This window comes from Solea senegalensis, linkage group LG8 (assembly GCF_019176455.1).
Source record: "Solea senegalensis isolate Sse05_10M linkage group LG8, IFAPA_SoseM_1, whole genome shotgun sequence".
NCBI classification, from domain to species: domain Eukaryota; kingdom Metazoa; phylum Chordata; class Actinopteri; order Pleuronectiformes; family Soleidae; genus Solea; species Solea senegalensis.
The window spans coordinates 5,985,773-6,012,757 of record NC_058028.1 but is presented as its reverse complement, the minus strand read 5'-3'; the positions used below and the strand labels follow the sequence as shown (position 1 = coordinate 6,012,757).

The following is a 26,985-nucleotide window of genomic DNA, read 5'->3' as shown; positions in this document are numbered from 1 at the left end:
GCAGTGGTGCAGACTACACACACACACACACACACACACATTATGTCCAATTATATTACCTTTATTTATCAATAACTTAAAAATCAGACAGTGCTGATGTTTGCATCAGTTTGACTTTATTTGACACTTCTGTGTGTTTCACTTTGTTCCTTGTTCTTGTTGCACACACACACACACACACACACACACTGTGACGCAGAGGAGCCGCCTGTCTGCTCATCCTGCTGCATTGATTTTTGACTCGGATCATATTTACAATTCTGCCTCAGTATCTCAATACATTAACGTTCGTGTGCAATTCAGCGTCTGCCTGTGAGTTGGCAACACGTGTGCAAATAATCCCATTTTGAGCCAGTTTTTCTTGGATTATTTGATCCCCTCCCTTTAAATAGTGTATTTTACAGTTAATAAATTCACTTGTTGGTTACAAAGGTGAGTTAAGATTGAGGTCAGAGTATAAATAAAGAGCATAAAGAGACATGTGTGGGTCTATAATGCACTCAACTGCATCAGTGTTGACATTTATGGCTGCATTGTTTTTATTTAGAGGTCATTTGCTTTTTTTTTTAATGCGCATTAGTCGAGTCAGATGGACTCAGACTGTCCACCGTGTCGCAGCTACACCTTCCCCGTTCCCACCCGTGTCTCCGTGTCACGCCTCAGCGTGACTGTGCGGAGGCTGCGCCGTGCGCGCAGAGACCCGTGCGCTCCTAGCGGCAGCGCAGTTGAATCCAAACAGGGGGTGTGTGTGTGTGTGTGTGTGTGTGTGTGCGCAGAGAGAGGAGAAGGAGGATGTTGGAGTGACTTGTAGTGAGTGAGTGTACATTTACACAGTGCTGCTCGTCCCAGCGCTGAGCACATGGGTTCTGTTAGAGCTCGTTCCCGTTGCATTCAAAGAACTTTTCGGGGGGGGGGAGAACGCGCGGAACGGAGTTGAGAGGCTGGATCGCGTTTGGCGAGTCCGCGGTGCCATGTGTTGAAGAGTGGAGACGTCGCTGAAGGTTGTTTTTTTTTTTTTGGGAAAGGTGTCTCAAGGACTACGCGTGTTTCCCCACCACTGTGGACATAGATGTTGACTGTGGAGAGACACTCGCAGGGATAGTTTTGTTTGGTGGATATTTTAAACCCACGAGCCGCCGGTGACCTCCATGGATCTTCTGTGTTTGTGGACACTGAGAGTGGCTGGTGTCAGTGAGTAGCACCTCTCCACAACTCCACGGGAGGAAGAAAGACACGGAATAGACTTGGCTGTCATTTCGGGACACATTCCGTGTTTTTTTTTGTTTTTTTTTGTTGTTGTTGTCGTGCAGTGAATTCGAGGATTTGCGCGCCCGCCGTGGATGTTTTAATATGCTAGTATGGGTCCACTAGCGTTCATCCTTGTTAGTGGATTACTGTGTTTACAAGTCCATGGTAAGTTAACTTATATAAAACATTTCTAATGTGTTCTGTTGTGAGACTTCAGGAGCAGTTTTGTATATTCATGTTTTTGTGGAGAAAACCTGGAAACCTGTGTGTCAGTTCTCAGGGATTCTCATTTATTTATTTTTATAAATATTCAGTCATTAAAACTCAGATGTATATGTAACCAGTTAAATCTCCTCCTCTCACTGCAGCCACTGCCTTTCAAATCATTACAATTAGGACAGCAATGAGTTTTCTCCTTTCAAGCAACAGATAGAACCTGTAACTCTTGGTTTTACTTCACATTCATTAAAATAATTCAAAATCCTCTACGTTACGTGTAGGATGCCAATGGTGAATTGATAAATATGTTGTTTTTTTAGTGTCTTTCTGAGAGTGTTAGATTATACAGTCAGTGTAAAGCTGAGATCTGTGATTCTGTTGCAGTGGTTACAGGTCGTTATGTGTGTGTGTCTTCAGAGCGAAGATAAACAACAAATAAACACATGTTTGTGTCAGTTTGGGGAACACACAAGGCTGGAGTGTAGAGTTCAGGAGACGGACCGTCTGAGGGTTTCTGTGCTGAAGTTCTGCATCATAAACGGTGGGAGCGGCGCAAACGCTCCAATTTATTAACCCCAATTTGTCTGATTAAACTTTAATAACGATTGCACATTAAAGAAAAACGACACGTTTAAATGGCTGCTGCCAAAAGCCTCAGCTCCTTTTGTCCAGCCTGTCACCGACTGCTCTGTCAGCTTATTTATTTTTTATTTTATGATCTTTACAAAGCCTTTTTTTTTTTAACTCCCTGACCAGTGAGAAGTGGATGAAAGTGGAATAAAAAGCACCTGCAATGTTGATTTAAAGTGATGACTCACGTTAATCATGAGGTCTGTGTGAGTGCTGGAATGATGGAAGTGAAAGGATGGAGACCTTTTTTTTCTTTCTATAATACGTTACATATTGCTGCGTTTGAATGGGACGCACCTATTTTTGCCGTCACATGCAAACCTGCACAAAGGAGAGGCTCCAGATGATAAAAAAACAAGGAAATGAGACTCTGACCGCTCACGTACTCCGGCATTGTATGTGCATTATTGTGCGAGTGATGATTCACATGCTGCATAAGTAAGTTTGCTTTGTGTTGTTTGTACAAGTTTGCGCCGCAAAGCCCAGGTTTTTTCTTCACCGCTGAGCTCCAGAGCCTGCGAGGCCCCATTTTTCTTTTCTTTCACCTGTCAACTCCTGCTTTTGTCCTTCACAGCTGCAGAGTTTAGCTTTTGCGTCTCAATCCCCGTGTGTTCCTGTAGTTAGTAAATCAAGTCTCCTGTCTGCTGGGGTTTGAATTTGTTCCCTTTTTCCTCTTTTTTTTTTCCTTTGACCATTTTTTTTTGTTCACTCTCAGCCAAACCCACTGGTTGCTAGGCAGTGGCTGATGGCATCACTGGCTGCCCACAGGGAGAGGGTGCACATCTCCCCGGAGCAGTGGATCTTCCCAATAATTTGCCTGTCTCCCCTCAAACCCTCCCCCCCACCTTTTTTTGCATCCCAACAGAACTCACCCATCACCCAGCCCTTTTCAGAGGTAATCTCAGGGTCCTTAGAGAGGGAGGAGCGTCCTCTAAGAGTCCACTTAGGCAGACAAAAAGGTCTGGAGTTGCATTCACTGGGCAGCGAAGCCAACAATGCCGAACCTTGTGAATGGCGTCAGTCACTGTTTAGTGTTCTGTGATTAATAATCCGAGTGTGTGAGGGAAGGCAGTGAAAAGGTGAGAATGGGAGAAGGGGCAGAGTGTGTGCAGGGTGTTGGCAAAGCTGCAAGTGAGAGGGGATTGTTTTGGGATCTGAAGGCGCCTGCACACCAGAGTGATTCAGGAGGAATCTGCAAAAGTTCCGTATCGTATTGGCATTTTAGGAGCCGTAAAAGAGAGTTTTTTTGGTGGAAACGCCACCCTTGCACTTTCATTTATACAATAATATGGAATGCTGATGTCACAGCCCCACCTCTCCCTCTTGCATTTGCAGTTGTCGTCATCTTCTTCTTGTGTTAGGAGTTTGTTTGGCTCTGTTTCTGTGATCGTGTACATTCTAATACATTATGTACTAAATGAAGCTTTATTTAAAATAAAAGTTTGTACGCCGTGTGCCAGCTCCACGTCTTCTCAGTTAAAGCACCACTTACAGGCCTGGCCTATGCACTACAGTGTGTCGACTCAAAGCAGGGTTACCACACCTTTTCTGTGTGTGTGCATCAGGCCCGATTGCAGTAGGAGATACTTCTGTGGGGACACAATGGTCAGCCGCTGAGTGTTTATCTCCTCAACTCCACTGTGCTGCTTTTGAAGCGGGATTAGAAGATGCTTTGCATAGGGGGGAGGGAGGGAGGGAGGGTTGGGGGCGTGCACTCCTGACCTTGTGCTATTCTGAGCTCTCCCGCATGCTTCTCTGTCTGATGACATCACGTCGATGCTGGGGGTGACACGCTGAGAGGTGCTGAGATGTGCTCCAGCTTCTTTAAGCTGTCCATGAGAGCCTGTGGAGACGGTGGTGGCCACTCTGGACCTTTGATGTTGTAGATGTTCTGCACAGCTCTGAAGCTGCCAGCAGGGGCGTGGTTTCAACTAAGGCTTCATTCATACCGTCCTTGGTCTGTGTGTGCAGGTGGAAACAGAGTCTTTTCTGCTGTTTTTTAGAAAGCATCACTAATGACAAACAGCAAGGATTTCTTTTATTACACCGACACTGACGTGAAACTAAAAGTGTTAAATGGAGGTCTCAGTTTGAGATTTTTGATTTAAAGCCATGACAGTCAACTGCAGCCAGGCCTCCTATTGGACAATCGCCCCCTGGTGGCTGACTGCTACTTCCATCCTACGTCCTACTTTGCCTCTCTTGAAAATGTTCAAACTAAAATGTACTTTTACCTACTTTATTATTATTTTTCGAGGCTGTAAAATGCAGAGTGAGTGAGGACGGCAGGCACATCTGGAGAATAATTAATGTGTGTTTGCATAGTAATTCAGTTTTTATGGCCTTAAGGTCACACAGAGAGAGATTGTGTTTGTGCATGTGGCAGAGACGGGAAGAGAGAGAGAGGGAGAAGTGATGAGTGTAATCCAATAAAAGAATTCAGAGTTGTTTAACAACAATAATTTAAAAGCAAACAGCGAGGAGGATGAGGCTTTATTACCGGCGGGACCTTGACGACCTGAGCTCTGTTGATGGTCATGATTGAATGTTAAGAGGTTGGAAGTGCTGCCCTATAAAGTCAGATTAAAACAGTCTGAGTGAGTGATGAGGCTGAAGGCTGAGCTCTGTGTGTGTGTGTGTGTGTGTGCGCGACTGCCATCGCGATGTCTCGTCCCCGCCTAAATGTGATTGTTCTGCTCGAGTTGACCGCGTTTAGGCGGCGATGTCTCAATTGTGGTTCATTTGCAGGAATGGGTCCTGCGGTAATGATGAGGCTTCTTCATCTGAGATCCGCAGGAAGCTCGTCTCTGCCGCGTCTCGTCGCCGCTGTCAATGAAGCCACTTTACTTTGCATCAGTGAGCAGCGCTGTTCAGAGAGCCAGACCACTCTCGTTTTCATTTTTCATTTATTCATTTTTTTAAATAATGCATAAATACAGCGCTTTTCAGCCTCAAAAATCTAGACGTGCTCTGTCTGCTGAAAATGGAAAACTCCTGGGCTGAGTTTTAGTCTGGATGGGGCAGAAAATGATGACACATTTATCTGTCTACACTTCCTGATTGGATCTTTTTCGCCCACAACACAAGAAATCCAGTCTCTTACCCCGGGATTCCACTGCGTCACTTTAGTCGATGTTTCAGCTTCCACTGACTGCATGTCCACACACACATCGTACATGTATGGTCATGTGACGTGCCGGGGTGTTTTAGTGTGAACAGACCTGAACTGTTAGTCTGGATCCAGTGAATAATATAATATTTAGCTTGTAGCACTCAAACTCCAACATGGTGATCGTAAGCAGATGTGAATGAACAAGTAACAAAGAAACAGGGTGAGGCGAGCATGTGCAGGTGTGCGCGCGCGCGCGTGTGTGTGTGTGTGTGTGATAAGCGTTACTTGACCAGTGACATGGACCTGTCAGCTCCTCTGATACTTTAACAGCCAGGTCTTGCTTCTCCGTGGCTCGTGTTTCAGCAGACATCACTCCACACAGTCAGGGTGGAAGAGAAATGACCGTGACCTCTGCATAACTTAGAAAGGCTGCTCTGCGACGATTGTTTTTCAGTCGTGCCAGTTAATGCCTTTACTTTTCCGCTGGGGAGGAGAAGTGGGAGGACGAAAAGAAAACCAGAAAAAAACAGACAATGCACATGGTTGATTTTGAAGTTAAGATTAGCACAAATGCACAGGAGGTGAAAACCCACTTTTCCCTGGTTTCCCTCCGCTTTATTAAGCATCAGCCAAGCATGCCTCTGACATTTACAGAGCAGGGAAGAAAGAAAGCCTAATGCCTTGATATTTTGTGGCCTAGAGTAGCAAAGACAAAAAGAGGATGAGATATTATAGTAGGACAGGAATACATTTAGGTTTAATGCAAATACATAAGCAGCAGCAGGTGGGGCTGTTTGTGTGTGTGTTTACATTTCTGATTTATTATTTTAAACATTTCTCATCTTCCTTCCTGTGTCTCGCGTCCAATCTCGTATTATCTTTGCTCAAGTGTCGATCGTTGGCAGCGTGGATGGGGGTGGAATTCAAACACCGAGCGGCGGTTGTACACCTGCGATGGAGGACGGGAGGGTGGGGTTGTGGTGATATGATGAATTGAGCTCTGCTGACTTTGAGGTAAAGCTGGTGGTGGTGGGGCTTCACCTGTCTCACACACCTGTACTTATAGAATACACACCTGCGTTTACCCACATGGGCCCCAGGACACAGATATAATCCTCGCTTTTTACTCTTTTACAGCCTGTGTTTCCAAAACACGCGGCTGAGAGTTTGACGCGGGCAAGAAAAACTTTGATTTAATTTAAAACTGTAGTACGAATATCTATCTATCTATCTATCTATCTATCTATCTATCTATCTATCTAAGTTACATACTACATATATGGCAGACTATATTAACAGAACAGAACAAACAAAATCAACAACAACCACCATGACTTTCTGTGGATTTCTCAGTGTAGCGGTGTTTAGGTCTTATGCTGCACACAGGAAGTGATTTTTTTTCATGTCAAGGCAAATGGAGGCAACAGCAATCTTGCGCTAGTAAAGTGAGGCGGCTGCAAACACACACACACACACACACACACAACGTTTCAGAAGAGAATTTTACTGCTTTGTTGGGGAAAAACACTTCTTGTCTCCGCCCGCCCCTGCTCTGCTGCTGTATACACACAAATGCTCCCTGAGTCAGGTCTGGAAGAATAAAGTTACATATTAACAAAAAAAAAAAACACCAGAAGTTACACATTGCAGCTTTAATCACAGTCACATGTTCACTCCCTGATGATTACAAGATATCAATCAATCAATAATAATAATAATAATAATAATAAAATAGGTAGCCAAGCCAAACAGCCTCTCTGCAGCACAGCGTTCTCAGTTACACCGTGGATGTGATGAGCTTCGTTATCTCCGCCGAACTTGATTATCTCGAGAGCGAAAGGCAAAAATGCTGACAGGAAGTGAGGAGGCTGGAGCGCAGCGCGAACCCGTGCTGCCTGAAACCTGCTGCTGTTTTTTTTCCCTCTTATCAGTGTTTTTATGTTTCAAGCTGCAGTGGAAACCTTGTGTTTGGGGAAAGCGTCTAATTGCTCTATATGTCGCTGCCCTCACTTTGCCCTCTGGTTGTCGTCGTCTCGCTGCAACATTTAGATAGAGGTTTGATTTACTCGCATGCAGACACACAGTTATGTACAAGTGGATGCAGTAAATGCACATATTTATTTATATATACGTTCACATATGTGCAGTTTCACACATTTACGCAGAAAAAAACTATTTTTTTGCAATTTTGACAAAAAAAATTGGAATTATATACAGGAATTGTCACATTTTCATACAAACAGCACATTTAAAATGAGAACTGTGTGATATTTCTGCAGATCTGTGAGAAACAAAGCTGTTTTCTTCAGTCTGTGGAGTAAGACGTGTATAGATCAAGACAATAATGATATCAATAAATCAATAAAATGATATTTTTGACACACATTTGGCTTTAACAAACCTCCTGCACCTCCTGCGATTTGCAGTATTGTTCAGCCCTACCTCAAAAGTTTAGTTTAATAAGTTGATCTGTTCCATGTGTTTTCATGTTTAGTTTATTGATTTTAATGAAATAATAATAACAAGTCCAAAAGTGCACTGCAGTGCTTTAGTTGAGTGTTTATTTAATTGCAGCAGCTCATTTCAAAACCAGCATGAGTCGACCTGCGCCTGTTTATTCCGGATATTTCCTCAGCCACTCGACCGCCGCTTCCCCTCTTTGTGTTTTCACTCACGTCGCTTCTTTTTCTTCATTGTGGAGAGTTTGTGTGACAGTTGTGTCTGACCTGAGTGTCTCACCAGTGTCTTGAGAGATGAGGTCAGACCCGGTGATAAAAATGCATGAGCTGTCTCTCCGTGTGAGATGTGTGGAGATGGACAGCCGGGCGCTCCGGCACACACACACACACACACACACACACAGAGCGTGGCCACTGAATATGTGTCTTGTTCCACCATCTCCATCTCTGACTCCACTCTGTGGATCACTCAGCCATGACAGGACCTGGTACCTTTTTACTCCCTATAAATAACTGTGTGGAATCTATACCCACAGAATCACATACAGTCCCGCCTATAAACTATCAGCAAACCAGTGATTAAGTTTGGAAACTACGAGCTGTGAAGAGGCTGATACCTTCACAGAGGACAGAAGAACATCTATGTTATTGATCCCGTGAAGTTTTTGTGCAAAAAAACGTTGTATAACGTGTGTTTTGCTGTTTTTCACTATATAAGGACGGGTCTGGTCAAACTCACTGGATCTAATATCGTAACAAGAAAAAAAACCTCAAATCTAACGCGATGTAAAACATGTAAATGCTTCCACGAAGCACAGGCTGTAAAAATGTAAATATAAAGTAGCGGCAGCATTTCAGCTGAGTTATGTTTTTACGACTCTGTTTATTCCTTTATCGGAGCGGGAATATATCTGCTTTTGTTTTTACGTTGTTGCGTCGTTAACATCTTTAGAAGTTTAGAAGATGTAAAAAGAAACACCAAAACACCAACGACAGACTGTGGTCAAAGTGTGGTCAAAGAAAATACTTGGATATTGGTCGTGATACAAACACCAAATCCGCAATTTCTTTTTAAAATAATAATAAATCCACTTCCCTGTAGGAAACCGAGCTACACTGGCAGATGTTTTCACTCTCCGAGTGCTTTCTCCAGTTTGTTTTTTATAGTATAATAACAATAATACACACTTAAAAACTTTTGAGTGGTAATAAAAACGCGTGTGTGTCAGCGTTGTTAGAATCCGTCCTTGGAAACTTGGCACCACGCGGCTCAGTAAAGTCAGCCGCCATGACACCAGGAGGCCGAGCTGACTCACTTGTGTGTAAAGTCTCCTGCTGAGACTGACTTTGTGGTTGAAGTCTCAGTGTGAAAATTGGCGCAGGCCAACTGTCCTGTCACAACTATTGCGGCAAAGAGAGGGGGGCAAAAAAAAAAAATCCTTAATTGCACCCTTGAAGCGCCCCAATCGAGACAAAAACAAACTAAATAACTGGAAGGTCGAGGGTTGGATTCCCAGCTCTGTTAGCCTACATGCTGATGTGTGAGACACTTCACCTGACCGAGAGTGAATGGCACATGTGTTCTAAAGCAGCTTTGTGTGATATAAATACAGATTATTTACCATCTTTGACTCAATTACCTGCTTGGTCACATCTCTGAAGGTTCCGGTATGCTTCCGCGGAAAGCCCGTGCGGACCCAACGGCTGCACGTGTAGCCCAGGTTTTGGAACCGCGCGCTAGGAGTGAATCTGCAAACTGAATCTCTGCCCCCACCAGTAGGCGGAGTATTAAGCTCCGCTCACCAAGCAGAAAAACCATCACGGCAACCGAAGAAGTAGTCAACCAAGGGTCATCCGAGCCTCGACCTGGCAACCCAACGGGCCTTTCAGCTGTGAACCTGAGGGGGCTGTCGCATTGTTCTCTTCTTCTTTAGGAGGAATGCGTTCCTATTCCCTCTGTCTAGGCTTGTACCGCCACCTGATGGTGAAGTGGGATATTACAGGACCCTGACGCGCAATGCAGGGGCCTTTACTTCTCGCGTTTGACCCGTGGCTCTGAGGACCACAGGATGTCAGGAGAGGGTTACTGCCCTCGTTGACATGCAGGGACACCGCGATGTGTTCAGTGCAGGTCAGCACCTTCAGCTCACCTCCAATTATCCGCTCGTCTCTCAGCACAGTGCAGCACAGACACCCGAAGGCCTCCTCCTCCTCCTCCTCCTCCCCTCTCCTCCCGCCTTCATTTCTAAAGCAATAAAACTTTTATTTATGTCTCCCTGTTCAATCTGCGGCGGCAGCTCAGCAGTGCAGGTAAAGAGATTACAATGCTTCAGGGAGAATCAATTGATGGCATTCATTCCGTTGCATTACCCTCAGTAGGAACTGTTTAAAGTAGCCCACGCTTGAACGTATAGAGAGAGAACTGGCGTTGTGATGTTTGAGCGCAGCTGTGTCTACATTCACACACACACACATACACAGGACTCTTGAGAACATCAGCATAAACACTTTGCTGCTCTGACTTTATAGCACATTTACCGAGATTAAAATGACCCTAAAACTCTGCCTGGGCCACCGTCGGTTTCTGCTGATGACCACAGCTCGACTGGAGTAAGTGGACATTAAGTCAGCTCAAGGTCTCCTCGTCAGGAGTGGACGCAGATTATTCATCATTCCGCTCACGTCTCTGATTTTTATCACCTGGTCTGGGATATGAATTGTTAATTTTCCACACACAAGCACTTACTTTTTGTAATATCAAGGCTGCAGACACAGACCAGAGCAGAAGCAGAGGCTGCTCGCAAGGAAAGGGAAGAAGGAGGATAAAGAAGGGTGCATGCCTGAGTGGCCCTGGCATCGGAAATCATTTAATCTGCATTACAAAATTTAGTGCTCCCACCAGTGGCCTGACAGTCCCACAGAGCTGCTGCTGTACTCCTCACACTAATCAGCTTATTTGTCGGAAGCAAATATCATCACATTATTCTTTACCGTAATAAACTCGTCCTCCCTTTCCTCCCCCGTTTGTCTCCCGTTTCAAGTCGGTAATCTCGCCAAACTACTGTACGTGAATCAGGCTTTTTGTTTCCCACAGTGAGCTATTTATACGTTCCTCCAGCGTGGGGAGGGAGAGAGAGACGAGGAGGCAAACACACAGACGCAGAGTCAATACGACCCCATCGCCACCGCTGCCCGAAATACCCTCCGAGTGGAATCCTATCTTTCTATTTGTCGGGGGAGAGCGCGGTGGATGCAGTGGAAGGTTGTGAGCAGCTCCTAGAATTACTCGTGTGTTTGCTTTCAGAGTATAGATCTCAGCGGGGGGAGGGAGGGCTGCTGTGTTCAGAGCACTGAGGTGGAACAGAGCCCATCATGTGAGCCTGCGAGCGAGCTACTCTCCAACTTCCTCTCTTGGCAATAGGAGATGGAGTGGAAGAAGCTGCACCTGCGAACGCCCTTCATTTAACTTTGTGTCTTCTCTGAAGGCACGAGGTGATATGAGATTCTTTCACATCACCCACAGCAGAGTTTCTTAGTGCTGCGGTGGATTATAATCGCAGTTTTCTTCATTTTTATAAAACACGAATGCATCTTTGAAAACGTATCTTTAATCCAACTACTACTACAAATGAATATCGATTCTATTACTGTGTTTACTATTATGTCACATGAGTGCACACATGATTCTCAGTATAGCCGTGGTCAGATCTCTTGGATCTTGTGTTGCCCAGTGATGTTCTCTTGCTGCACACAGGAAGTGATTTTCTTTAATATCAAGACAGACGGCTACAAAGAGGTTGGAGTATGACTGCAAACACTAAGACAAGTGCACAAAAAGTTTCAAAAGTGAAGCCTAGTACTCAAAAAACCCCTGTCTGAGCAGTTTGAAGGAATACATGCTTGTCTCCACCCACCCCTACTCTGCAGCTGTATACACCCAAACACTCCCTCAGTCAGACCAAACAAAGGCAGCATAATGACATCAATTTTAGGAAAGAAAAAGAGTCCAAGAGAGTCTGTTGGTTTGTGTTTTCCCTCAGCACAGGAGGAAATCTTAAATAATCTTATATAAGCTTGTTAATTAGCCGCGTTATCTGCTCTATAGCAGCATTTCACCAACGCTCGGTGCAAATGTTCATTTCTGTGTAACATTCCCTTGAATTTAGAAAGAAAATGTGAGTGGGACTCTCCCGTAAATGTGAAATCATCCTGTCACAGCCACTTTTCATCACACAGCTGACTGACTGAGGGGGAGGGGCCGCGTTACCCTCGCGCCGCATGGAGAATTCACTGGTTTTGAAACAGTGACTTTATATCTTGAAAGTGGACCGTCCTTATATCACTGCCTGGGATCCACGCTGCGTGTTCTCGGGCCGTGTCGAAGTTGCCGCCGATAGACTCCAGCAGATACAGCGGCTTGTCTTCGGTGACATCTCGCCAAGATGGGCTCTGTGTGTGTGTGTGTGTGTGTGCGGAATTGGGGTGTACGCACTGACAGCCCCGCCATAAAGAAGATGAATCTCGGGCGCAGAGCGTTTGCCGCTCGCAAGTGTCATGTGCAGGCCAGTGCCGAGGCGTGGACGGACCAGTAACATCATCCCAGCGCTGCCCCCGGTTTCCCCCTGCCGCTCTCTCACATTTCCCTTCTGATGACATGATGGATATGACTGTGTCACCCTCACAGCGAGGGGAGGATATAACAGGCCAGGGAGCAAGTGAAGGAGACAGAGAGATATTGGGAGGCAGAGATGCACAGAGAGAGGCAGGGGGAGAATATATTTCAGAATGGACAACATGGAGCTCATACATAATTCATTCCTTCTGAAATATCTTTGAGGATTTCTTCTTCTATATGTTTGCTAACCTTGCTCCTCCACCATTACAGTGTTACTGTGTCTTGGCCCGGACCTTGGGTTTCATGTTTGATGTTTTATGGAGCTTCAGTGGCTGGAAATTCCTCCTTTTTCTTTTTTTTGCCTTGGTCTGAGGTTGCCGTTGGTTACCTGTGATCAGTGCACATGTCTGTTGGCCCCCGAATAACGAATATCTCTTTGGGGAGCCCTTCCTCTCTTTTTTTTTAATGCTCATGCTGAGACTGGTGTGGGTATTGATTTGGTTGGTGGGCCAGAATTTCTCCTGGGAGCTAATAAAAATAATTACAAAAAGATCATGAAAGGCCTGACCTTCTGTTGCACACATGAATAAATATGTTGCAAAGATAATAGATAAAAAAAAAAAAAAGACCCTTCTATGTGTGTGGTCAGTGGAAAATGAGGGGGAATGAGCTTTTAATCCTGAGTTTGACACGTTTAACCTCAAGTATGTTAAACTTGAATCACACGTTCACTGATAAATGTGAGACGTGATGCGGTGATTGAAAAAAAAAAAAACGCTACTGAGGGGGAAATCGTGCTCATGAAGTGCACATTTCTCGTTACAAATCTGCAACCGATGTCAGTGAAGCTGACATAAGTAGCCTGAAAGAAAAGGCAGAAAAGAATCATCTTCCGCCTCAGTGCTCCCTCTCTGATTCCATCCTCTGTCTGTGTGCACACATTTGTTTGTTCTCTGGTTCCTGCTTTTCCTCCAGGACGGGATGACTTCACAGCAGCAGCAGCAGCAGCAGCAGTGGTGGAAAAGTAATGCTGGTGGTGTTGTTGCAGACGGGGGGGTGGAGACACGGCGTTTTGATTGGCGCGTGTGCCCCGAGACCCAGTGAAGTGCACTCGCCTCAGCTCAGAGAGCACTTGATTGCACAGCACCAATGATCGCATTAAAAGGGCAACAGAAAACCCATTTACCGTAAAAAGAGAGGGAGGACAGGGACCCAATAGGACGCTGGGAATTGACTTCTGTGACGGCGCACATGCTTTTATTTTTACTTCCCGGACGTCACAACAACAACAACAACTGTGAGGAGATTCCATGTCGGTGTTATCGAGATTGATGGGCCTGTTTTTAAAACCTATCCCATGGCACATGGAGGTGCTTTTAACCTTCTCTACCTCCACACCTGACTTCCTCCAGTCAGGAAACACGCACACGCTGACCCCAGCGCTACTTTTCCTGGCAGCGAAAGGACAATTGTGGAGGCATCTGCTGTGTTCATTGCAACAGGAAAGCGGCGAGCAGATGGAGACTCAAGGTTTAAGTGATTAGGAGGCACTAGATTGGAATACAAATTGGATTTAAAGGAAATTAGACTGATATAAATCAAATGTAGTCTCCATAGGTCGTTGCACTGTGCGCGCGCTCACGTTGGCCTGAGTGGAAATCCACTGCAGGGCCTGTGGATTATGGGCAAAGCAGATGCTCCACTACGATAAGAATAAATATGCGCTTGACACTCAGTTTGTGGGAGAGGGTGGGGGCCTGCATGCCTGTCCTTTATCTTGCCCTCCATTTATCAATGTCACTGTGTTAATTACCGCTTCATTTATTAAGTCACTTACTGCCAGAATACAAACTTGCCCCTGTGCCCCTGCTCCGGCAGGGAAACTGGCTGCTGGCTAGGTCACTGTTACCTACTATTGGTGAGGATAAAAATGAGAGAGAGGTGGAAACAGCAGCAGCAGCAGCAGCAGCATACTGTAGGGTTTTGTTCCGCTACCAATAGTACATCTTCAGTTTTCCACGTAATGCCAAAGAGATTAGATCATACACCGTAGCAACAGGACACCAGCACCCCCCCCCCATCCGCCCCCCGACAGCAAACCTCTGTCTGTGGCTCCACTTAGTCCAAAAGACTCGGCCTGATGACTAATCAATGACAGGGAAATGGAGGGAATTAGCCCAAATTAGGAAGAAGAGAGAATAGACTACCTCCTGCTCAGGGGTCAATATGCCACTGTCTGATGCCTGATCCCTGCTAAGGCAAATGGCAGACGAGTGCAAATTCGTACAGTGTAAATCCATGTGTGTGTATGTTTGAAGTGTATTTTCTGCTGAGCGGCCGCATTCTACGATTGCTCCTGTCCTTTTTGCCCGTACACTCTTGGACAGAAAAGACCGCGGTGCAGCAAAGTCCCGGTCTCCCCAGGGAAGGTGCTAGTATTATAAGGGGGTAGTGGAACATGTGCAGACCCTGCCAAACAAAATTTGGAACCTCTGCTGTCCCCCCCCGCCCCCCGTACCATGTTGAAATTAGCCCTTACATAAGCACAAAGGCCTACATGGCGCACTGTTCCATCGTCCTATTACCCTGCTGCAGCGCCCCGGGGAAGGGCACAGTCATCAACTCAGCTCAATCACACACACACACACACACACACCTGCAAAGGCTAATTTTAAGACAAAGACCGTGACACCGGAGTTAATTCAACAATGACTGCTTAATAACGGAGCCAGAGTTATTGATGGTTTCTGAAGGTGGTTCAAAAGAGAGAAAGAAGAGAAAGAAAACTTTCCCTTATTCCAATCCACTCATTCGCTGTTTGACGTCTTTGATGCCGGATCAAACTCTTTGATTGTTGCGTGGTTCCCATGGCCTCTGTCATGTAAATGTGTGCCTAAAAAGCGTCTAATCTCCACCGGTTAAGACCCAGACGCACTCCCGATGCTGGGGCAGCATTATCTTAGCCGCCAGACACCCAGCGCTCACCCCAGTGCAAGCCACAGTTTTTCAGCCACGGGGGGGATTAGCGTTTGACATCAGTCTGGACCCCGACATTCATATTCACGTCACATGTGCACTTTTTTTCTCCACAACAGTGGACTCAACAGTTTTACTCATTTGCACCACAGTGAAAGCCAAATATATGATTTGTGTATAGTTGTGATGTAGAGCACTGTAGGCCGCCGCTCGCCATCCATCCACCCATGGGTCCAATTACCCACAAGGCCTTGCATATATGGTTAAGAAGAGCAGATGGCTGCTTTTTTGGCTGGCCTCAAGTGGTAATTAAAGGGTTTGCTATATGTTTTTTTTTTTTTACCCAAGACAAGCCAAGGTAACAGTTAGTTTGAGGGTTCCCGTCCCATTTCCTGTTGCAGGTAGCAGTGGCAACACATGGAGAGGGAAAAAGTCCAGATGTTCTTCTTCTTGTGCTCGTTTTAGTCACACAGTGAAATTTAGATAAGGTTACTTGAGTTCTGCTGCCACACTTCCTAGTTTCCTATGAATCAAATGTGCATTGACAGCAGAATCAAATTCTCTAGCGATCATGGTTTGGACGGTTGTTTTTCCTCGCAGTGCTTGCATATTTTTTTTTTACATTAGAAAGGATTTTGACATGTAAAAGTCGTTCTTATCAGAGATTTCCCCTTAAGAAGCTTTGAAATCTGTGTGCATTTGACATCCTGACTCCTTACCAACCTTTTTATTTAGACCTTTAATGACACACTCCATGACATCGCTGCAACTGCCACACCCTGTAGCTGCGTCTGTGGGATCCAGACATCTTCCCGGGCTGTAAAAACTTTATTTAATCTGTTGTTGTTACTTGGGTTTATGAATTTCACCACCGCTTTTCCACAATTTTCCCTCGCTGGCTGTTTGTGTTCATGAAAACGCCTGATTTCAGCGTTTTTCATTTTTCCACTGAGCTTAATTACATCTTCTTTTCTCCTTCCTCCAGGATCCCGTCTGCGCCAGGAGGACTCCTCACCCCGGATTGTGGAGCACCCCTCTGACCTGATTGTATCCAAAGGGGAGCCCGCCACCCTCAACTGTAAAGCAGAGGGCCGGCCCACCCCGACAGTGGAGTGGTACAAGGATGGAGAGCGCGTGGAAACGGACAAAGACGACTCGCGCTCTCACCGCATGCTGCTGCCCACCGGCTCGCTTTTCTTCCTGCGAATCGTTCACGGACGGCGGAGCAAACCGGACGAGGGCGCCTACGTCTGCGTGGCACGGAACTACCTGGGAGAAGCTGTGAGCCGCAACGCGTCCTTGGAAGTAGCATGTGAGTCCGGAGTCTGCTCCCCTTTTTTTTCCCATTTCTGTCTCTTTGTTTTGCTCAGATAATGAAAAAGACTGGATTTACTATATTTAAACAACATCATTTCCTCTCAACATAATGGTGGGCCATCATATTGCGTGTAATAGCAGCAAGCACATCAACAGAGCGCCGCGTTTAGAGGTGATTGAATCTCACTCGCCGTGTTCTCTCATTGATAATGCAACCATAATTTCCTGTGGCTCCACAAATGGACAGTTAACGTTCGCTGCGGATGGCTTTCTCAGCTCGGGTCATGAGATAAATCTCTCATTATCTTACCTGAGGGGAGTTTGCTGCTGTCAGAGCTCATGAGTGGGGCAGGATGGCAGGGCAGAGACGTGGCTCGCTCACAGGTGGGTGGGGGTAGAAGGACAGGCGAGAGATCAAAGTCCTGATGGACATTTGACACAGGCTGCCTGGATTGTGTTGGAGAACACTGACAGGCAGAACCTGAGCTGCGGGTCGGGTTACCTTTGAAGATGAGCCCCACAGGGCTCAGGCTGGACTTCCTATGGAGCAGCTCCCAGGGGCTTCAAACTGCCCATAGGCTGGAATGGAAAGACTCCTTGTCCTTATGTTGTTTTAAGTCCTGTGCTTCAAACAAGGGCTTCCATTGTAGCATTTCTGGTGGGATTCAAAGATTCTTGGGTGCTTTATGGTTTCTTGTGGAGAGAAAACGCTTTAATCATCAGTTACTGATGAGCAAACATGTTTAATAAGGCCTCTCTTCTGTAAATGAAACAGTTGACAATGCTGTGAAGAGTAGACGCAGCAGAAATACACCATCTTCCACACATTAAACATGCTGTGTAATTGTATTTCTGAGGTGGAGATATGTAGCGGGATGCGTGGTTGGTTGGTGATTGGGAAATGGACTGTGTGTTGGGGGAGGAAGAGGAGGAGGAGGAGGAGGAGAGGGTTGGTCCCCTGCCTTCCCATGGGTCTCCCGGCATCAGCCCCCAGGTGCTAACTGCGTGACAGCAGCTTGATCTATCGATCGCAGTAAGAGCGGCTCTCCCAGTCTAAATGAAAATTCATGAAAAATTGATGAAGTCTCCAGATTATTTTATTTTTCAACCTCTCATACTGTTTCTTCACCTTTCTTTTCTCACTACACTCTCATGTAAGGCGGTGGTTGTGGTGCAGCACAGGGATACTGAAGAGAGGCATTGACTTCCATGAATGGCTTTAAGGTGCGGGGGTGAAAGGTCGGGGCAGGAGATGAGGGGATAGGCAAGAGCGAGCAACGTGCAGAAATATAAGAACACATGCACTGTATGATGAGAAAGAGACAGAGAGGCTAAACTTTCTGAGGCTGTTCACATGCTGAAAAACACATTTGGAAGAAGCTCAAGTTTCTTTTTTACTAATGCACTTGTGTTTCAATTCTTTGATTCTTTGGAGCTACAGAGACGATTGAAGTTGCTATAAATGAACTCATTTAAATCTTTGCTGTTTGTTGGAGAAAAAAAGAAAACTTTCACCAAATGACCCGCGTGTCTAAAGAGGTGCTGAAAGCGTTCGCTGCATTCCAAAAAAGGTCAAAACATTTTCATTTTGGTGTGTGATCATGTCACTCTGGCGTCCGTCCAATGGAAGTTCTCAGAAAACTTACACCCTTCTACTTTGTGTAAAAGCCCAAAATAATACATGCAAATTAAAACCCCAATACCTAATGTAGTACAAATACCTCAAAATGTGTCAATTGTAGCACCGTGCTAACACACTCGTCACCTTGCAGGCATCCACATGGAGGCTGAACACTCACATTTGTCACCCACATTCACAGACTATAAATAACACAACTAAATTTGCCCTAAAACACACAAAAAGATGAGGAAAAACAATTAAGATACATGTATGTATATACATAATTACCCATATGATTGAAATGTTTTAAGTCACGTCACAGCGTTCACCAGTGCACATACAGTTCTGCTCGTATCGACCTGAGCCGACACGTCGCGACCTGGGAAACTAGCCATCACGCTGCGATCCCACTGTAATGTCGTCAAGGAGACCGGTCATTATCTCGGCTTTGCCTGTTTACGCTAAAAGCCGAGCAAAGCTGCCATAACACTGCCCCACCGTGTGATTTTAGACGGATAACACGGCAGCTTTGAGGAATCAGAGGCTCGAGGTGTAACACGTCGACGCTCCTGCATCTGTCTGAAAAGGTAGAGCAACAGAAATAGGAGATGAGTTCGAAATATGTTGGATTTTAATGGTCTGTTGCAAATGTGTAATGAAATGAAATGTTGGGGAGATGGTGTGGAGGATTCACGTCTACATTCTGGTTCAGTGTCAGACTTATTTTACCCTCTGTATACATTTTGTGACATAAACCTATGTCTATCTCTTCATTTATTTTCTTTATTTTTGCCAAAGTTAGACTCACCGATGACGAGGGGGGGAGTTATTTTGTGCTTAGTATGGTTTGAGCCGTGGCCTTTCTCTGCTTTCTCCTTCTGTCAGGTCTTAAAGGGGGTTTGGAAGAAGAAGAATGGGGGTGAGGTGCCAAATCCCTGTGCATCGGCTTACCACACTGATTAGCTTTATCAGGTCTTGACATCCGTCTAGTGATTGTAAATCCGCCGCTAATCGCACACGAAGAAGCCACATTTAAATCTATGTTGAACTGGCTCCGTGTTTATGATACGTCTCTCACCCCTCTTCCTCTACCTCCGCCTCCCCCTCACCCTCCCACTAAACACACCTTTGCCCCCCCTCCTTTCCGTTCACGAGTGGTTGAGCAGGACCCCGGCGAGATAATTGAATTGCAGCTCTGAAACAGATTGAAGTCAGTGGCCACTGAGCAGAGTGGCGCTGCTGCCTGCCGGACATCAAGCTGGGCAGCACTCAGCGCTCCCTCGGCGCCGCCGAGGGAAGGTGGAGCAGGGAGGAAGAGGAACGAGGGGGATGAAGCCCGTGAGAGGCGCCTCTGCATTATTGATGCGGGCCAGATTGAGGGGGACTTAGTCCCTCCAACAGTGTCTCCTTCAGGTGTTCGATGTCAAACACGTATTATTCCCAAACGGGTGGAGAGGAGCGTTAACTGCCTCGTATTATCTGAGTCGTTGGTGCACATGCGGTGTGAGAACAGAGGTCGACTTATTTCTGTAGAAATCTGGGCAGCATATATGCTGATGTGTTGTTGTTGTTTTTGGATGATATGTTTGGCTGATTTTTCCTCCTCCTCCTCCTCCTCCTCCTCTTCCGTCTGATAAAATATAACCGGCGCAATTTCATCAGCCTTTGATCTTTGATCCTTCATATGCAACGTTTCACGGTGTTCCGTGAGTGTTTTCTCCATATTTACTCAAAATACTTTTGTTTTGGGGAGAAGAAGAAGAAGCCTGGTGAATATTTGTCATCCCTGCTTAATAATACACAAAACTGCCCAAATATTTAGTGACCTACTTTCATGCTCTGTCTGAGAACCCTGCAGTGCTTTTATATATTTTGAATGAAAGTAAATATTGAATCCATGATTTAGGTCAACAAAAAAGTAAGCTTTGTCCAACTTTTAGAAGAAAAAAGTAGTCATTTTTAGTGACTGAGCAAGAAAAACGTGTCAACTTTGATAAAAGAGACGGATGCAGATTATTAAAAATCATCTGATTCCCTCAGCCTGACAGGTGACTTGGTCTCCATCTATCTCTGTGCTCATACACCATCCGGCGCCGCTCTTCACTGCCCCGTTCTCAAGAAGATAGAGGACTTGTGAAGCGCCTGGAGGCTATCAGAGAACAGACTGCTTTGTAACCTTATTCCTCCTCCCATCTCTCAGAAAAGTGACTGCGGGCCTGCATCATGGCATGTGGGATACTCTGCACGTAAGAAGGGATGCGCACCTCTTTTCCCCCCCGTTTCAGAATAAACTAGGTCAATGAGCAGGTTCATAAATCATTGTGAAGCCCGTGTCAGAAATGCTAGCTGCAGCCTCTGCCGCTGAATAAATTGCTAGCACTGCGGATATCGGTGTATATATAAGTGTGACAAGGCACACCTGGGGCGGCGGCTTTCCCGAGGAAAATCTTAATTAGCCTCATCTCTTCAGGTGGATGGATCGCGGGTGCACGCCGCGCTCCAGATAAAAGCATTTAGGGTGAACGGTTGCACTTTTAATTGAGTGTTGGATGTGACTCGGGCCCTCTGACGTGTGTGTGTGTTAAATGCGTGTAATTGTCTGTCAGCAAAAAGTCGCGGCAGCGGGATAAGACGCGGAACCTCGCGGTTGTACACCTGTATCCTTTACTTCTTCGTTTGGTAACCTTTAAAAATGCAAATGACGCGGGAATGAAACAGATGTTGGGTCGGCGCTAAATGCCATTTGCAAACGGGGATTGGATGACTTTTAAAAAGGCTCCTTTGATATCGTCTAACGTAGCCCTTCTGCAATTAAGTGAATCGTTAGGTAACATTTGGTGCTCGTACAACAAGGTAATTAGCGGGAAAATAGAGTTGGGAGAGGTGTAAGTGGTGAAGAGAGGAGGAGGGGGACCAAGCTGTTGCTGTTGTGTCCAGCATGAGAGGAGGCTAATAAAGGGACAGGCCGGGAGGAGGCGTCCAGGTGGGGGAGTCAGGCTGAGCTGCGCTGCCGAGCCTTTCGCAAGCTCATCTGGGCTCATTACGCCGTTTCAGAGATGAGACGACGGAGTGACGAGTGCACGTCAACAACACACACACACACACCTGCCCACGTGCTCCGTGTATGAACCCCCCCCCGCGCGGAAGAGTCGGAGAGTCTAATCTGCGGCGAAGTCCTTGAGAAATAACGAAGGGTAATGAAGGAAGCGGCAACAATGCGGCACATTAACGACGCCTGCCACAGTCGGAGATGATGCACGTTCAAAAAAAACAACTTATTATATTACACCACACTAATTTATATTCAATCATTTACCTTCCCACAACACCTCACCTCTCCACCAGGGAGATTATGGGTTTGTCGGAATCTGTGCAGCATAACTCAAAAACATTTAGTGAGGATGTAGATTAGGATTTTTTTCCAGGATTGTCTTCAAGTCAAATAAATGTAGGTTTATGTCATAGTGGGGTTGCTTTTCCTCCACTTAACTTCTTGTTTATGAGATGCCAGTTGTTGCCCGCAGCGCATGTAATTCTCCAAATTTGATGAGCCGAAAATATTATTATTACCACCTTGTTACATTTTGATCAATACGCGCGACTGCGACGGTTATCATCGTTTAACGCCTCTGCACTATTGATCTCGCTCACTGGAGGCAGCGCGAGCTCAGAGCCGCGAGAGGCGGGCGACGTGACGGGGGACGGCGTGAAAAGCGTGGATGCAGAGAAGGTGGGAATGTTGTCCTGCGATAAGAGAAGGTGGCGAGAGCAGGCGAGGATTGTGTGTGTGTGTGTGTGTGGGGGGGGGGAACATCTCGGCCCGATAAACTGCGAGAGTAAAAAAATCCCTGATTAAATGTGTCAGCTCTGTGTCCCTGCAGCTGGATTTCGCTGACCCCTGTGAAGAGGTGTTGTTATCTATTGGGATTTACCCACACCAGCCGTATAGCAGCATGCAGATTGCTCTTATCTCATTTATTTACCACAGATGGACACCGTAAGTGATTATTTCTGACCACAGACCGAAAAAGAAAAACCTGCACAAAAGAGACGGGACAAGCAAATTCTCACGAGGAGATAAATCATAAGAACATGCTGTCGTCGGTAGCAGCACTCTGACCTTTCACTGTCAGCGCGCACACAGAAACTTGTTCAAACACACATTATATGTCCTGAGATTGCACATTCTCACTATCCTCAGCGGGGCCCAGTGTCCTGGCTCTGACCTCCCCGACTCCACCATGAGAAACAGAGCGTCTGCCTCGCCCTCTTACCTTCAGAGGAGGCGCACGTCGTGCTGATTATTGGAAACAGAACCCTTACGGTGGACGAGGGGCGCCCTATGGCTGAAAAATGATAGCGATAATGGAGGAGGACAAAGACGGGGGGGAGAGAGGAAGTGTCGGGCGAGGAAAGACGAGGTAAAGAGATCGAGCTCTTAATGAGATCCAAGTTTTGCGGTGACCTCCCTCGGCGCCCGCGTCCTCTCGGCTCCTCACCTCTCTGCCTCCACCCGGCGTGTCACCTTCCCGAGTGTAAACCGGATTAAACAAGTGTGCGGCGCTCCGTCATCAGCGGATGAGTGAGCTGTCGCAGCAGAGAACGCTGAGCCAGCGGCTTCTCACGCCCATTAGTGGCCCGGCAAGATGAAGCACCAGTCGCACCGGGTTTTTGTTGTGTTTCCTTTCCACACCTTATACTCTCACCCCCTTCACACACACACACACACTCTCTCTCTTTATAGTGACAGTGTTATTGATGGTCTTGCCACTTTTGACAATGCAGGTCTATTGCTTTGTCTCTGTCGCCTGCCTGTGTTCTGCCTCCTCTCTCCCTGATCCCCCTCCCGCCCCACCGCCTCGCGTCTCATCACCCGCGGATGCTCGCTCTGCTGTGACTGGGAAAATAAATAAATAAATAGAAAAAAAATAAATTGCAGTAACATTGTGTCTCAAAATTGTACAAGGTTTGGCAGCTTGTTTCTGTGGAGAAGGGAAAATAAGAAAAGAAAAGTGAGCAGCCCCATCTCTCTCTCTCTCTCTCTCTCTCTGGAAAATAAACACACCCTGCCTTTGACACTTGTTTTCCAGACACTTTTGACTGTAGACTGAGCTGTGAATTATTGAAATGTGTCTGCAGGCTGATTATTGATCAGCCTCAGAAAACACAGGCTCCTGCTATCACGCTTGGCTCGCACTTTGATTTCTGTTTTAATATTAACGTATGTTCTGAATTTATTCGCGCCCTGTGCAGTCGTCGGTGTTATTTTGTGGTGATCGTTTAAAATGATCTCCAGCCTCCATCATGCAGGTTGTTCACACCCATTAAAACTTGGGTATACGTACAGTTCGTCGACATGTTGACCTCCGGCTCCAAACGGGATTGGCGGCAATGGAAGAAATACATGTGAACATGCTAATTTCATCTTTGTCTTCTTCTGTTTTGGCGGCGATGCAAATTCCTGCATCATTTATGGCTCAACACTGTGTAGCACACTCATTTATTGTCCTTTTAGCCGTTGGAATAGCAGTTACCCATGAATGTTTGTGGCCAACCAGGTCGCCAAAGTTTAAAAAAAGCCCCTACAGTGTTCATTGGGTTATTTTGTGGCGCGTTCACTGTGTGAGACAGGTGTATGTTTGCTGTCATTGCAATGAATACGTCTGATGCCACTCTATTTGCTGACAAGTGGGCGAAGGGACAAGTGAGTCATAATAATATTAATCGAAAAGCGCGACCCCGAGTGAAATCCCCGTGTGTGTTCTGAGGGTGGCTTTCGGTTGAGTCCAGCCGGGATTGGATCCTCTGACCCATGCAGTGCCCTTTGCCCTCTTCACACCACCCCAGATCTCTGTCAAACCATAATTCCTTAACCCAGAGCTCCCCTCCGATGCCCGTGTCCCTGCAGTGACTGACACCCCCCCACCCAGCCACCACCCACCCACCTTCCTTCCTCTCATCCACTCCCTCTCTCTCTCTTTTATGTGAGACTGCCAGAGATGGTAATCCATCACACAGAGGTGGGGAGGAGGTGACAGGATGGAGGGCTGAAGTTCACGCGCTGGCTGATATGGGCTAGAATCGAATGTCGCTGAAATTGATTCACCCTCCGGAGTGTGGAATGGTGTGTTATTTCTGCACCGGTTCAAACGCACATTATTTCCTTGGCTACTTTCTCACACAGCCCCATAAACACACGTGTATTCACGCGCGCATGGAGCCAAGGATTGATCTTGAGGGTCAGGACTTAGTCAGACCCAGGATTCCGCTGTTCTCTTTTTCTGGGTTACCTTCTTACTTGACTCTGTTTTCCTTGAATTCAGCTTGGGTTTGAGTTTGAAAACTCTGACAGCTTCATTTTAGTCTGAACCCTCTGAGAAAATGAAGATCTTTGAGCTATGTGCAGTCACTTCCTGATTGGTCCTCACTTGTCATAACTCACTTGGTTTTGCTTTCTGAAGCTAAGAGGAAAACAGCTTCCTACAGCTTCTCCTTTTAAACCCGGCAAGTTCATGCCCAGTTTACTTGAATAGTTAGGTGAACTGATTATATTGGGCCTGTTGTGGAGCTGAAATGCTTCTCTGGACGTTGATGTTTTTTTTCAAAACAAAATAAAGTAGCCTGTCACACTAGCCTGCTGATGGATGAGTCTTGTTGGAAGCTGCTGTGCACACTAATACACACATACACTCACACAGATACACAAAAAGTTTAAAGGCAAATGGCGTTTGTGGCTGTTTTTCTAGTTGTGCACACAATGAGGACAGTCTCTCCTGGAAGTAGGCCTTTGGGGACATTGGAGACATTGCATTTCAGCCTCATTAGTTTTGCAAGTGAACTGTGTAAGCACAGAGAAGGAAACTGTGGGAAGCAAGGATGGAAACTGAAGAGACACAAAGTGCACGTTTTTTTTAACATCCTATTCTGTCTGGCTTGTGGTTTTACAATAATAATAATAAAAAAATAAATAAAAAAAGACAACGTCGTCAGGTTCTTCCCCCCCGACATCAAACCTCTGTGTTCTTTTTCTCCTCCACTCCCTCAGAGATGTACCCAGGTTTCACACACCGGTCCATGGCAGAGTTATCATTGGCCCGGATGTGTTATGACTTGGTCATTTCTCCGTGGCGCAGACAGATATTGTGTTTGGCTTGGATTGCATTCGCTGTAAGGGACACCTATGAGCCACCAGAGCCATGAACAGCTGCACACCAGAGCTGAAACCCGATCATCCAGTCCCCGCTATCTCCCTCTCTCTATCTCTATCACTCTCTTCCCATTCCCCCCTCCCTCCCTTTTCCACCCCCTCCCCCTCTCCCATGTCCTTTCCTGTTGTTTGAAAAATGATACTCAAAGCATTTTGGTCACTGGAAAAAAAAGTGAAGGCATGACAGGATGAAATGGTTACGAGTCGTTCTTGAGACAGCTGTGGTTTCACAGCCTGACCTTTACACTGTGGGCACATCAGCAGTAGAGGAAGTTTGGTGGGCCGCCTCGTCGAGATGAAAGTGACCTTGTGTGTTGCAGAGTTAATGGCTTCCCATTTCGCCGTGTCCTCGCTGCTTGTTAGACTCTGCTCTGCGATCGGTCGCGGGCTTGGCAGAGGTGAAGGAGGGGCCGCCGAGATTTGATGTTGGTTTTTCAGTTGACACCGGTTCACTGCAGGAGGATCCACTCTGGTGAGGAGTAAGAGACAAAAGGTTTCTCAGCTTCAGGCAAAGCGGAGGGATCTTGTACCCCTAATCTGACCCAGCTATTAACACCTGACTCAGGTCCAGTCACAAAAACCACCACAGAAGGTGGTTTTAGGATGCTTTTGTCCAAATTCCTGATCTGCATGAACGCACTCTGTCTTCAGAGGTGATTGGAGATCATCTGCTCAGCTTACATCCTCTGACCTACTGTATTTTCAGCCCTCTCTATCACTGGGTCTGAACGGGCTCGAGAGGGAAAGTAGCTCTCCACAAACCATGTGTGATGCTGTGTGTGACCAGGTGCAGAGAGATGACATCACTGAAACTGGGAGCTGTGGTATGTGTGGCCACCTGCTTCTACAGCTGGGAGGATGATTAGCAACGAGCCAGCCTGATTATTAACCAGTCCCACTCTCGTCCAGCCGGCCGGCCAAACAGACAGACAGACAGACGGACAGACGGGGACACTGACAGATATTTCACAGAGCCTGACATGAGCCTCTACATTGGTTGGCACTGCAGACAGCAGACAGACTGGCCCAGACCACTTAAGCACTAGCATGGCCAAAGGCCAGCTGAATAAAAATCACAACACTCCATTCAAATGCTAAGCAGAATCTTATCTCAGTGTCTCCTGCTGCTGGTGCTTGTGCTCTACACTGTACAGGGCAAAGCTATTAATGGACATGCAGGTGTGTGTGTGTGTGTGTGAGTGTGTCTTTTTCTTCACTATGTGTCAGAATGAATAGTATTTGAGAAGATTTAGCTTAAAGGACCATTTCGAATTGTCACAGAATTGGACGTAACAAGTATGTTTGTCTCCAAGTGTATAATCGCTTTAAAATAAAAATCGTTTTGTTTTTATTGAGTGTCAGAATAAGCATTTTATGTGCAAGGGCCTTGGTTTACAGAAGATGGCATCTTGCGCTGCCATGTTTCCACGGCAACCCAGCCAGAAAGTGCACTTAGAAGCAGAGGCTTGCATGTAAATGAAGAAGAACAACATCCTTTCTGGCATGTGAAGGCCACCATAGGTAAAGGAAGGGGTCAGCGATGTGTTTGTCGCTCACTCTCACCAGTAGATGTCACTATTT

At 46.2% G+C, this 26,985-nt stretch overlaps 1 protein-coding gene across 10 annotated transcripts in view; it reads left to right on the top strand.

Annotated features, from left to right (window-relative positions):
• The first annotated feature begins 777 nt into the window (after positions 1 to 777).
• The window catches only part of robo2 (roundabout, axon guidance receptor, homolog 2 (Drosophila)), a 192,503-nt gene continuing 166,295 nt past the window's right edge, over positions 778 to 26,985 (top strand). For all 10 annotated transcript variants that reach the window (XM_044032976.1, XM_044032974.1, XM_044032968.1 and 7 more), the window contains exons 1-2: positions 778 to 1,413; positions 16,245 to 16,571. In XM_044032976.1, the coding sequence (XP_043888911.1) occupies positions 1,359 to 1,413; positions 16,245 to 16,571 (382 nt within the window). In that variant the 5' untranslated portion in view covers positions 778 to 1,358. The remainder of the gene's footprint in view (positions 1,414 to 16,244; positions 16,572 to 26,985) is intronic.